Source organism: Prenolepis imparis, unplaced genomic scaffold, assembly GCF_030444845.1.
Source record: "Prenolepis imparis isolate NDT839.2.m4 unplaced genomic scaffold, iyPreImpa1.0 SCAF_3, whole genome shotgun sequence".
NCBI lineage: Eukaryota > Metazoa > Arthropoda > Insecta > Hymenoptera > Formicidae > Prenolepis > Prenolepis imparis.
In genome coordinates this window covers 8,222,419-8,235,447 of record NW_028141161.1, presented here as the reverse complement: position 1 = coordinate 8,235,447, position 13,029 = coordinate 8,222,419, and the positions used below count along the sequence as shown (strand labels likewise).

The window sequence follows — 13,029 nt, the reverse complement described above, 5'->3', positions numbered from 1 at the left end:
ACCGATTCCGAATTTTTTCTAAAATCCCGAGTGGAATAAAAAATCAAACGACTTCCGTTCTCGGTTCTTCGAGGAGAGAAAGAGAGGGAAAAAAAACCGGCAAAACATTTATCTCCGCGCGAGCGATCCCGCCAGAAAAATCCGATCCGGTTCCAAGAGAGGTTAGGAAACAATAATGATTAATACGTGTGGGTAAAACGAAAGTACTTACACTCTCCTAAATAGAGATCGTGTGCCTAGAATTCCTTCTTCTTTCGTTTAATCCTGATCCTGATGAAATATCCCTTCTTTTTTTATCTTTTTTTTTGTGCGCTAACAGTGTTGTGCTTAGATGATTTTAAAATTAGCTAGATAAAGATGAGATAAAAATATGTAAATTCATCTTAGATAAGATGAAGATGATTTTGTTTTAAATATATCTAGATAAAAGATAAAATTATATGACGATTCATCTAGATAACTTCCAGATAATATTATTCTTAAAATCGCTTAAGTAAACAGTTAAAAAATGTAATGTAAAATTAAAAAAATGGAAATTATAAAAGAGATATAAAAATATATTCATAGTTTTTTATTTATAAATTTTTATCGTTTACTGCTCAAGTTCTACTATACTTAAAATATTTTCATGTGCTATGAAACTCTAAATCAAATTATCTGAATATTATTTTAGATCATTTAGTAAAGATAACACTTTTTTTTATCTAAGATGCAGATATAGATAATACATTTTTTAATTATCTATATAAAGATAAGATAACGCCAAAATTTCATCTAGATGATCATCTATATAATTTTATTTAGATAACAGCAAACACTGTGTAAATTAAATCGTAAATTAAATTAAATAGCGTAAATTAAAGCGAAAATGTTACGCGCCATTTACGTCATTTGACAGCTGATTTTACCTCCTTCAGTTTCGCCGGCTCGGTTTCTCCTGGATATTGGCAAAGTAAAGGCTCGTCCACACGGCCACCTGACAGCGGATGACAGCAGTGCTAGGGCGGTTTCCAATGAGACGGATGGGAGCAGAGAGATAAATCCTTCGCGTCATTATCCTCTCCCGGTGTTGTTTCATCGTCATTACTCGTCAGATTCGACTAAATTCGGCCAAGGTTCAACGTGATGCCGCTGAAAAAACTGCTATTCGACAGCTCTTGTTAGAGACAAACAGGAGTATCTCATCTCGCGCACATCACATCAACGTGATTAGACTTGAATCACCGGTTGGCAGCCACCCTTCGTTGCTCTTGACACGAGAGAAGACGGGGAGATATAATATACTCGCGAAAAATAGGTGGGCTGAGAAGAAAAAAATTTATCCCCCTCGGTATTAAATATTGTGATCCTAAGCAATGAAAACTGGCAAGTTTTTAATATCCTCCGCAGAATTCTTTCTCTCAAAGGATCAATTTTTTTATGTGATCTTCCCTGCTTTCTGTTTAGGAAAGAGGAGATATAGAAATTTATCAAATATGCCCCCGAAGGACACGGAAGTTCTATGGTCAGACATAACCAGCCGCATACTGATCAACGCCATCACTCATCCTATCGAGTACGCAAAGGTTTTGATTCAGGTATTATTTTTATTATATTATCAAGATAGAATTTTCACACGTGCAAATAAATTTATATAGCTTGTTGAGGGAAAGTAATTATCTCATTAAAAAGAAGTGTACATTCATAATTATAGATTGGATATGAGCCTATTCCACCAAAACCAACTGTAACATTGTTTGGGAATCCAGCGTTAAAACTACCCAATGCCTTTACATACAGTAAGTCTGATTTTAATTTAAAACCTAAGAAATAACTTGTATATTTCTAAATTAAAAAAAAAAGATTTTTTTATATATTGGATTACATAAATATATTCATGGAATTTTTTTATATAAACTGGAGAAATTGTTTTATTTTATTTTTTGTTTTATATGTTGCTTATGTATTTTGTGTGTTACATTATTTGTTTACAGTTAGACACATAAAAAGCATAGATGGCCTCACAGGCTGCTATAGAGGCCTGGTGCCAAAGGTGTGTTCCTATACAGTTAGCACAATAGCGTGTGACAAAACTTTGGAGTATCTACAACTGAATTCGGTACAGAATGAAGATGAAGACGATGAGAATGAAATCGTAAGGTGAGTGTGTATATGTGTGTGTTGTGAGGAAAGAGAAAAATACACGTAAACAGTAATATAATTTCTCCCATTTACAGACGTAAGAAATGTATACGTGAGATAATGAGGGATGTAATCAGTAGAACTGTCGCGATTGTAATCAGTCATCCTCTGGAAGTTATTTCATTAAGAATGATGGCTCAATTTGTGGGTGGAGAGACAAAGTATAGGTACCATCAATTTGATTATATACCTAATACAATATAAAACAATGCCAAAGTAAAATATCCAATCTCAGAAAATTTTTAAATAATTTAGACACTTATCATCATTATAAAATAAAAAAGCAAGTGAAGATTGTGCATAATTACATTCGCTTTTGCTGATCTTAAAGAAAATTGACGATTTTAAATTTAATTTTTTAAGAAATATATTAAATTTTTATTCTGCTTTGAGTCTTTTGTTATTATGACAAAAATTTGCTTATTATTATTATTTGTTCTCACAAATAGTAGTCTATTTGGCTCGTTCCTGGAGATCTACAGAGAGAATGGAATCCTGGGATATTATGCAGGATTGATACCGCGCGTTATAGGAAGTGCCGCGGCTATAATTCTAGCTGGTGTTTCTACGTATGCCATAAATAATTATGTCATACAGGAACCAACGATGAAACCATACACTGCATCAACCATGAAAGTAAGTGTGTGGATCGGAAAAGTGCTTTAATGCATATTTGTATACAACGTATTTTAAAACTTTCACTAATGCAATATGTCTCTTTGAAATGAAATATTTGCAGTTCCTGGCTACTACTGTGATGTATCCATTCCTGGTGGTGTCACACTGTATGGTGGTAAATGATTGTGGGTAAGTAAATTATGTTTTATTGCATCTCTATATAAAAAAATAAACATAATTATGCAATTTGAAAATAATAAAAATAATATCTATTGTCATATTTTAAAATAATGTAAAAGTAAAATTGATTTAAATATCAAGATATTTCGGAATTAAGGATAATTTCTGATATTTCTGATATTTCGTAGAAATAATGCATACAGATTAGATTAGATTAATATGGATAAGATTAATATGTTTATAAAAATTTGTTCAAGGTTGGTGGCCGGTCTACCACCACATATGCCGATCTACAAGAACTGGTTTCATTGTTGGAATCATTTATCAGACCACAATCAATTAAAGAGAGGCAGCAGTTTGCTATGGCGTTATTACACTGGACCGCAAATGCTTTTGAACGGCAAAGTGATACCAATTATAGGCGACAATTTCTACCAACCCAGTCCTTAAGTGTCTCATCAAGTAAGCCCAGATGAATCTGTTATAAACCAAATGAGCTCGTTATAAGTCAAATGAATGTTGTCATGTCCATTTGACATTTCACTTGTACAGTATATACTTATATAGCATTATAAAACAAAAAAAAAAGAAAGTTTGGCAACGAATTTCTATACAGAGATTATGCAAGAATTCCATGCAATAAACGTTCTTATGATACCAGATTGTTAACAATAAGAGAAAATATACAAAATAGTTTTCCAGTAAAATTGCAAATTAATAGATAATAGAAACTCTTGATTAATCCTAAAAGATAAATCAACTTTTCAAATTTAAATTAAATTTCAAAGTTAAATTAATCAATTTCTGTGATAACATTTTTTCAGTATTATTCTTTAAATTTATCGAAAAAATGCAAATCAATTATGATCAATCAAAATAATTGTAATAAATAACATATGTATGTATTATTATAATATTTTTTTAACAAGGAAATTTATAGTCTCATCATACATGTGTATATAAATTATCCTTAAAAACAATTTATAATAATCGTGAAATTAATGGACGTGATTTCTTAATCATAATCTGATTTCTAGAACAATGGACTCACATTTATTCCTTTATTACAATTGCTTTGATTGATATTTTTAAATCAGCTCTTTCTGCGCAATATATATAGATAAGGATAAATCAATTTAAAACAAAATATCAATTAATACAAAAATATTCTTTGATTGCGTAATAAAAATAAAAGATGCTGCAAAAGAAGCTAGATGTGTTTTTGCTATGTTGACAATTAGACTTTATTGTTTCGACAATTAATCGACTTACAGTGCGATTCGCGTTGGTAATCGATAAGATTTCAATGAGTATTGCATTCGTTGGATTACAAACGTCTTCCTATACATACCATGTTCTATATAAAGAAAGAAAGGAGAAGAGTGACGCGCGAGAGCTTATAAACCCTCGTCTCTCACCATTAACACACGTATAAAAAAAATATCAACTCGCACTAATAGTCTTAAGGATATTTGTACACACTTGTTCTTCTTCAGGCATTATGTTTGAACAATAGCTCGCCTGTGTAAAGCTGAATGTGAATAATGAACAGAGAATATATACAGCGCATCCCACTCTATCTATCAATCAAGTTGTATCAATATTTCAAATTTGATGGATGATTATCCGGCAGAAATTTATTTTCATTAGTTCTCAGCATTAGACATCTTTATTAAAGTTTCGAAAAGATTTACCTCTTTCGATTTTGACGAAGTAAATATATGCAAATTTTTTATACAAACAAAATTGAATCGAGATTAGGTTTTTGCTGGAACTTTCGCGAAGACAAAGTTCAGCCAAAATTTGAGAAAAAAGCAAAGAATAGTTTTGGGACACACTGTATACATAATTGCGTTTAAATTATTTTTCCGTTTAAATCTACTGAAGCAAGGACTACTGTTTTCAAAGTATTCTTAGACTTGAATAAAATATAACAACATTCATACTCTCGATCTAACAATAAAGCAATTGTATTCTTCTCGCGTCTTCATTAAATTACTTTATTGTTGTATGTATATATTTATGGAATTTATATCGTCTCACGGTCGAGAAACAAATGCAATAATGATTGGTCATTGCTTCGTTACAGAGAATCGCCTCTTAAAAACTAAATTACACTTTAACCACATGGAACGAACAATCGTTGCACATAACAGAGACCATCACGTCAATTCAAAGTGTACTAACACCAGAGTTATCAAATTTATGTATGTAATTCTACTGGGTAAAATGTATTATTTTCAAGAAGGCGAATTGTCGGACTTTTACAGTGAAATTTATAACTACGCGCTCTAGGCATAATCAACGTTACTATTTGTGTGTAATCAATCAATGTATCGATCAATTCATTGAAACGTTTTTATATAAAGTCTCTTATTTAATATACTTTGTGTTAAAGATTCTGTTGGCTGTTTTTTTTTTACCTTTTTTTTTTTCAAGCAGATTATGCGAACGCGTTGCAACACCAATCAGCGCTCTACATCTATTCCATTTAACATTCTTTCGCTATTTCTGTATCATCGTAATGTTATTTTATTATATCTTGGCAAAATTGCATTATGCACATACACAGCCGATGTGAAACCCGAAAAAAACTTAATCGGTCGACGCAAAAAACGGAAATCATATCTGGATAAATCTAGTGTACAATATTTTATCGTAAAATCTTCCGCTGAATTCCTTAAAATAATATTAATAATAATATCATCGTTGTTACAACGTTCCGAATCGTATTAGAAATAAACGAGGGAAAATTCTTACGGTAGATGATTTTATAATTCTATCTCGTTCTCGCGTAACACGATAAAGATCAACATTCAATATTTATTCAATCAACATCGCTTCACCCTTATGCTATTTATTTTTAGATATTTAACAATCGGTTATCTGCCGAGTCCGCGTTAAAATGCATGAGGATAACTTTTCTTTTTAGGCTCTGTAAGCCGCGAGGCTATGTACATTGAGGAATACTGCGCGTGTTTCGGGAATGTTAGCGAAATCGGAAGCAAGAAGTATACATTCGAAGCGCGAGGCTTCTCCACAGTCAAATAATACAGCAAGTATAATAAAGCAGTCTCGATGCAACGCAGGAAAAAAATCTGTTCAATATTCACATTCCACGACGAAGAGGCTTCAACTCAACAGGCTACATCTGAGGAGTTTCTTTCGCTTCTTAATATAGAAAAAGAAGTCTACTTTCTTTTTTCCACTTTTTTTTTCTTTAAATATTATGCCTTTAAATATTATGCTTTTCTTTAAACATTATGCCTCTTTAAATATTATGTACAAAAGTATATTTCTTACAATGTACGAAATTATATATAAAAAAAGAGAGATATAGAGAAGGAGAACAACTTAAAGTAAAACAAAGTGACACATTGATATTACTAAGGCAGCATAACTTAATGTAATCGGTAAGAGTAAGTTTCCTTTAGGACAGATAGATATAATCAACTTGAGTGGCGAACGCATAAATAATCGTACAGCATAGCGTATCTTTCTCCGAGAAAGCTAAATAGATAAATTCGTTTATCAATTTACAGTTGCTCGAAAGATATACATATATCTCGTCGTTGACAAACCGGTAATGTTCCTTTCTTTAGATTCAATCTAAACGCACAGAGAAACGCGCGGAACAATCCGAATAATTCTGACCAGAAATTTTAGCGACGTCGTATCCAGAGACAAATCCATTGCCTTACGTCTCTACATTACAAAATTCAATTATAGTTTTATATATATAGAGTTTTTAACGAGATTTATATTAATTATTTATATATTTGTATCTATACCACCTAATGAAACTCAATTCTTTACAATAGTTTATGTAAAAAAAATTAATTTCGTCTCTAGATACATCTGTGTTTTATATACAACACGCGATCCTCTCTACACTCTTAACTCTTAATGACGATTCCGAAATAACTGTAGCAGTGTTATTTCGGCTCCGTGAATATCATATACGCATTCTTTTCTCTTCTCGCGGAAATGAAAAAAAAAAACTGCAAATAAAATTGCGTGATAAATACGAACGTGTGATAATATATGCAATGAGTAATGAAATATTAAGCTATTTATGAATAATCGTAAATTAGGCCACGATGTGACGACAATATTTTGTTCGTTTTAACTTTCATAAATTGAAATGTGTTATATAAATTCCGTTCTGTTTAAAATTTGAAACATTTGACTCTTTTAATCTCTTTAATATCTTAAATCTTTGTAAGTTGAAATGCAATTAATTGTGAACATCTTTTGATCCTCTAAAAATTTAAATGTAATTGATTCTTACAACTTTACAACTTTTTCAAATTGAAATGCAATTTTTATAAGAATAACAGATATATCAAAGATTATATATATAGTGTAATTAGTATTTAAGATTACGTTCTAAAAACGGGTACATCATATTAATTTTTCTGTTATTTCTAAATTTTCTTAATTCTTCAATTGACACGCTTTTCTAAAACGAAATCTCTTGAGATTTAACACGATGACTCTCGTATTTATCATTGTTATTCCTTTTATCGCATATGCGCGATTTATTGTATGCAGTTGTATGATATATATACATCTAGAGCAGCCAGAAGTCGCGCATTGGTTTTTGAAAAATCTTTAGAGTATCTCCGATCAAAAAATAGACGCAGATTCTTTATATTTAATGCCCAATTTTTTCGGCATTCTTGTTATAAGAAATATAATAATTTTATTTTACTTTTTTAAGAGACCAATAAATCAGAATGTTATGAAATACTAGTTGCACTTATAGTGACAGTGTGACATCTAATATACAAATAAAAAAAAAAGAGATCTCTATATGCTACGAAAATATTGTTTTACCAGACATTAAAGGGGAAATCGAAATTGACACAATTTTGTTATTCATTCTTAAAGTTCGATATTCACGAAAGAACGATAATCTTCGACGTTTTGTAGGACAGACTCGTGACGTTACCTTCTTATCTAGAAACGCGCGACTTCTAGGACGCCCTATCTACATACGTGCACGCGATCATTTGTAACTTCACCGTTTCGCTCGACAAGTAATTTTCCGCACGCATACAAACTCCAATATCTCTCTCTCTCTCTCTCTCGACTTACTCTACTTCAAGTCCAACTCCACTTCCGGGCTCTCCAAGGAAAACGGCTTGAGATTCTCAACTATGGGTGTCTGATCCGGATCGACGCGGATGCGGATCTTATTGGTGTTCAGGGAACGCGGTAGCGTGCGCGGCAGATCGTCCTTGTAAGAGACCGCCGGCGACGCGGGCGACGTGTACGGGACGTAGATGCGCACCACGTCCGGGCTGGGCTGATGCGGCGTCGCACGCGGCGTAGGTAGACCGCCGCTGCCCGAGCTGGCGTTCGAGATATTGCTCTGGGTGTCCAGGCTGTTGTCCAGGGCCTGAGAACGCGTCGCCGAACTGAACACCGACAGGTCGGCCGTCGACGTCACCGACGTCTCGGCCAGCGATCGGCGGGAACCATTAGGAGACGTGCCGTCGTCGAGGCTCGGGTCAAAGGAGAACTTGCTGCCTACAAACACAGATTCTTCGTATTAGCTAGGAGATACTATTTTTTTATGTACCAAGTATTTATCGGAATATAGAGATCATTAATGAAGTGGCTTTAATTGGATGCAATCGGTTATTAATAATAAACGAATAGAGATGTAAATGATTCAATACAGTAAGACAAGATTTGCGCTTTTTTTTCTTCTGGGTGAACACATATACAAAGCACATTGAGATGAAGGTTTTATTAGCAAGAATTGCATGGTATAATATATAATGATCGTGCATAATAAGGTATCTTATTTATTTACTTAATATTAGAGGAACAACAAACATGATAATAAAATTGCATAGGAGGAATCAGCCTTATTTTGTCTTAATACACAAAGCAGGATCTTTCGATTCACATGCATGGATAGTGTGTTGTGTAAAATCATGTAAGACTCGGCTTGGTTAATTTTGTGATACGTTTATTAACTATAAACATATACTGGAATGAGAAAAAAAACGAAGAAATTCATTGATAGATGAATCGCATCTTGTGAAATGCATTTGTGACACATCAAGAAGATCGATATATTCCGATTAATTATCGCATGATGCAAAGCATTATCGCGCAAATTAATATCATGTGTGCCATAAATTAATACATGCGTAATATACTTAGTATATTTAAAAAAAATATCCTATTTTAATATACTTCTGATGCAGTCCTATACAATACAAGGAACTGTTGTATATAAATAATTTCGTGTACAACTATGTATATATATATATCTATATATATGTTAACTTATACAAAACAATAATATATCTTTACGCTTTGTATCGCGCGTGGCAAAGGTTTTCTACAAACTATATTCGACATCTCGAACTATGAAAAGTGTTTCATTGAGCAAATGTTGTTCGCGTCGCGAAGTTAAGCACCATCGTATCGCTTACAGTCTAGTATTGTAGATAACTGTTATCCGCACGTTCGAATCAGCGTTATTCTCCTCGGAATCGCTGCCACGTTCGACACGCGAGGTACTATTATCAGTGCTATTATCGTGTGTGCTATTGTCGCGGCTATTGCTGAACTCACCGCCAAGGCCGCTGCTCGGTTCGACAGGCGTCGTGCTCTCCCTGCCATCGTCGATCAACGCCATGTCCCTGCGCTGCGCCACGGATTCTCGCATTACATGCTGAGCTTCGCTAAACTCCTCGCTTCGCCTGCCAACCTGGACGAATATGAAACGATTGCTATCAGCAAAATTATATATCAAGATTCACAATATTCTCCTTTGTCGCTCGATTACTTCCAGTTTCGCGCGTACAATTGTAATATTTACTATAATCATTGCGTAAGACATGTTAAAATATATTAGTATTTATACTACTGTAGTTACAACGTAGAGATAATGTCTTGTCGAAAATTGAAATAATATTTCTTCAAAGATAAACTAGCTAGTTTTTAAATGTTGGTGGGATTCTACTGCAATATTCATTAAAGAATGTCTTCACGGTTTTTTCCCATTCGCGATCCTTCACATATATTGCTTGTTATCGCGCCTATTGCAAAGATACTTTGGCATTTTTCTATTCGTAAAGCAGCATTTCTTCGAAAACAAAACGGGAGAATTTTTTAACAATACCTTGTTGGTAAACGAGGGCTCCTTGAAAGTGCCAAATGGAAAACGGGGCAGTTCCTGAGGTAACGGGACACCCGGGTAATCTAATTTGGCACGCTTTAACTCCTCCATGTTGCGCTCCATCGTACTGATCACAGTGTCGTCGTCGAAATGAAAGTCCTTCTCTAACTTGATCTGCAGATAGTTGCAGAATTCGTCGAGACTCTCCATCGGTATCAGATAGCGCTTGTGCAGCTTCATCACGGTGTACGCCATCGCCGGAAGTATGCGATCACCATCCAGTAGAAATATGTCCCAAATACGGAGACCAAGACTAACGGGAGTCTACAACGAGCAGATTAATATCGTCAAAAATATTTCACGTCTTACAAAGATATTTATTAATATTTCTTATGCATTCCAGGATGCAATTATATAAATTATTTTTCAAGATAGAGATATTTTGCAAATGCCAAGGATTTCTAACAAGTTTTCAGTACAAGCTATATTCAACATATTTTTTCTTCATTGAGTAAGAATAATATATATAAAGCAGCCTTGGTACATTCTATGTACGATTGAAAACTATACATACCGAAAATGCTAAAAACAATGAACATAATCTAGAAAGAAAAGAAGAAACACATACTCTTTCCTGAAAGACAACGAAGAACCACTTCAATGCATAAAGTATGGAATCGCAGCCGCATTTATCCATTTTCCGTTTCAGTTTCGGCAAAAATTTGTTCATTATCTTGTCATGGTGCTCTATGAAGCGATTTAATTTTGGAAAACCATCGACGTAAAAGCCTATAAAACATATTACGAGTATAAATATCTCGATAAATGTCAATATTGTCCAGAGGTTCATAAATACGATTGACACGACCTTTAACATTTAAGAGACTACATTGTATCATTTTTTTTCTATACTTCTATATTTATTCTATGATAAATGCAATATATGCAAAACTATATATATATAAAATAGGTTTTCTCTTTGATAATCTTCTTGCAGTTCAACTATTCATGAACCTCCGGATAATAACTTAATCCTGTAATGATTTTTTTTTTAATTATTTTGATATAGAAAAAATCTAACCATGCATGCTGTATTTTTGATCGGCAAGTAACACAGAAAGGGCCCAAAATGCGTCCTCCTCGTTCATGTAAAGCAGCAGCAAACCAGCTAACACGGACATTCCTTGGCAATATCCTACCTCCATGTTGTACATACTATAGGCCGCTAGTACGTAAAACATGGATTTTTGTTTTATGCTATATCTCTCTCTGGAAAGATAATGATAACACAATGTATCGTTCTTTTCAGATACATAATTATAACAAAGTACAATTTTGTATCATTTCCTTTCTATCATACCTATAACTAATGTGATCTCTGTATTGTCTAGCGACATCGGCATCGATCTGTCGTATCTCTGTGGACCATTGGCGAGCTAGTTGCAGCATCTCCTCGTACTTGCCTGCCTGCTCCTTCTTGAGATTCTTGATGCCTAGAAGTAGAGCCCATATTTCACCACGAAATCTGTTAGGAATCCCTTTGTATATTCTACGACGCAGTTTCTCCTTGGTCGAGGCACTGTCCCACTGTTTCGTCATCTTCTCCCATTTCTTCACTCTCTCCATCTCCACATGCTGTAACTTGATCTGGTACGAATCCGGCTTCTGTGGTAATCTTTGATCGCTGCAGGTAAAATAAGATTATCGATATATACATACATATGTTAATATCATGCGCACCTAATTCTGGAAAAATCTACAATATGTGCGTACGTACTGTATGAATCCATATCTATCCAAAGTGTGATAGACTTCGTAACCGGGATCCTCCCAGGGATAAATCTCGCCTTCCCTACCGCGGTCATAGCAGCTGAAAATCCTATCGCGCTCTGCGGCAGACCGTTTCAACAGTTCTTCCTCATTCATCCCACGTGACAATGCGCTGCCAGACTCTTACAAGCATGCCGTTTCGTTAATAAACCTCTCTACCAGCATCTAACCATTAAGCTTCATCTGTAAACAGGTACAAGTCGCTATAGAATCCCTAGACAACCTGGTGTGAACTCTACTACATCCATGCAACAAAAATATCACCCTTGAAGCTAAAGGGGAACACATATGTTTACATATGAAGTTAAATATCCTGATTAAATAGCGCGAGCGACGCTTGTGCAAGACCGCGATATATGTATGAAATTACATGTATCTCCTCGGCGTTCTCGCGCCGCCCGGGACGTAACAGATTTCGCCGTTAAATCGTCATATCGACGCGCGGATAACTGACAGACTGGTTGGTCGCGGCTGAACGCGCGCGCGTTCACTCAGTGCGCGACCGAGCGGCCGTGCTGGCACAAAATGGATCTGTCCGGTTCCTCGCTTGCCAGGCGCAGGCGATACACGCGACACGACATTTGAACTCCTCTCCTCGGCCGCTCGCTTCTGCTTCTTCCCCCCGAGAGTCCGCGGAAGACACCAGACACCAGCAGCAGCGGGTTCCTCGACGCGATTCTGGCGCGCTCTCGTGGCTAAACCGCTCAACTTGGGTTAAGGTTGAGTTAGGTTCGCCGATACGCGCCGACGAGATTTCGCTAAACTTGAGGTTGAGGAAGAAAAAAGGTAGAGATCAGATTTTTGCACACAAGACGCATCAATGTTAGGGCATAAACAAAGGAATATGTTATTATTGTTAACATATTATTTAATTATTAATATTATATTATTTTAATAATATAATTATATTATATAATAATTTTATTTTATTATTTAATATATTATTATTGCTATTCCTTTATTCATGATTTTGCACACAGTTGCTTTCCATAGATGTGTCCTATGTGACCGAGTCCTAGAACCTGAGTACAAAGTTGTCTTGATCGTTACCAACAATGTCATAAATATAAAATACA

General features: G+C 34.7%; 2 protein-coding genes across 4 annotated transcripts; one reads left to right on the top strand and one right to left on the bottom strand.

Moving 5' to 3' along the window:
• Window positions 1-19: 19 nt before the first annotated feature.
• LOC145933616 (mitochondrial carrier homolog 2) lies at window positions 20-6,351 on the top strand. 3 transcript variants are annotated; one of them, XM_083033479.1, is made up of 10 exons: window positions 20-161; window positions 918-1,365; window positions 1,447-1,577; window positions 1,694-1,778; window positions 1,974-2,139; window positions 2,217-2,348; window positions 2,631-2,817; window positions 2,921-2,988; window positions 3,237-3,441; window positions 5,912-6,351. In XM_083033479.1, exons 2-9 carry the CDS (start codon window positions 1,356-1,358, stop codon window positions 3,427-3,429), a joined length of 972 nt encoding a protein of 323 aa, XP_082889605.1. In that variant the 5' UTR covers window positions 20-161; window positions 918-1,355; the 3' UTR covers window positions 3,430-3,441; window positions 5,912-6,351. The 3 variants fall into 3 exon arrangements, with proteins under 3 accessions (XP_082889605.1, XP_082889604.1, XP_082889606.1); XM_083033478.1 differs by lacking the exon at window positions 5,912-6,351 and having other exon boundaries at window positions 21-161; window positions 3,237-5,379; XM_083033480.1 differs by lacking the exon at window positions 5,912-6,351 and having other exon boundaries at window positions 22-161; window positions 918-1,297; window positions 3,237-5,379.
• Window positions 4,199-12,642, bottom strand: Rn-tre (USP6 N-terminal like RN-tre). Its single transcript, XM_083033471.1, has 8 exons — window positions 12,324-12,642; window positions 11,901-12,136; window positions 11,484-11,807; window positions 11,205-11,392; window positions 10,752-10,912; window positions 10,127-10,447; window positions 9,577-9,712; window positions 4,199-8,514 (listed from the first exon to the last, which is right to left on the bottom strand). Exons 2-8 carry the CDS (start codon window positions 12,047-12,049, stop codon window positions 8,081-8,083), a joined length of 1,713 nt encoding a protein of 570 aa, XP_082889597.1. The 5' UTR covers window positions 12,050-12,136; window positions 12,324-12,642; the 3' UTR covers window positions 4,199-8,080.
• Between the last annotated feature and the right edge of the window lie 387 nt (window positions 12,643-13,029).

Bases quoted from the DNA above. Each gene is read 5' to 3' on its own strand.
- LOC145933616 (XM_083033479.1), top strand. The intron at 2,140-2,216 runs GTGAGTGTGTAT...TCCCATTTACAG, and splicing joins GATGAGAATGAAATCGTAAG to ACGTAAGAAATGTATACGTG. The intron at 2,989-3,236 runs GTAAGTAAATTA...AATTTGTTCAAG, and splicing joins ATGGTGGTAAATGATTGTGG to GTTGGTGGCCGGTCTACCAC.
- Rn-tre (XM_083033471.1), bottom strand. From the start codon at position 12,049: ATGAATGAGGAAGAACTGTTGAAACGGTCTGCCGCAGAGCGCGATAGG. The intron at 11,393-11,483 runs GTATGATAGAAA...TTATCTTTCCAG, and splicing joins AGAGATCACATTAGTTATAG to AGAGAGATATAGCATAAAAC. The intron at 8,515-9,576 runs GTGAGTTCAGCA...CTGTGTTTGTAG, and splicing joins ACCGAGCAGCGGCCTTGGCG to GCAGCAAGTTCTCCTTTGAC.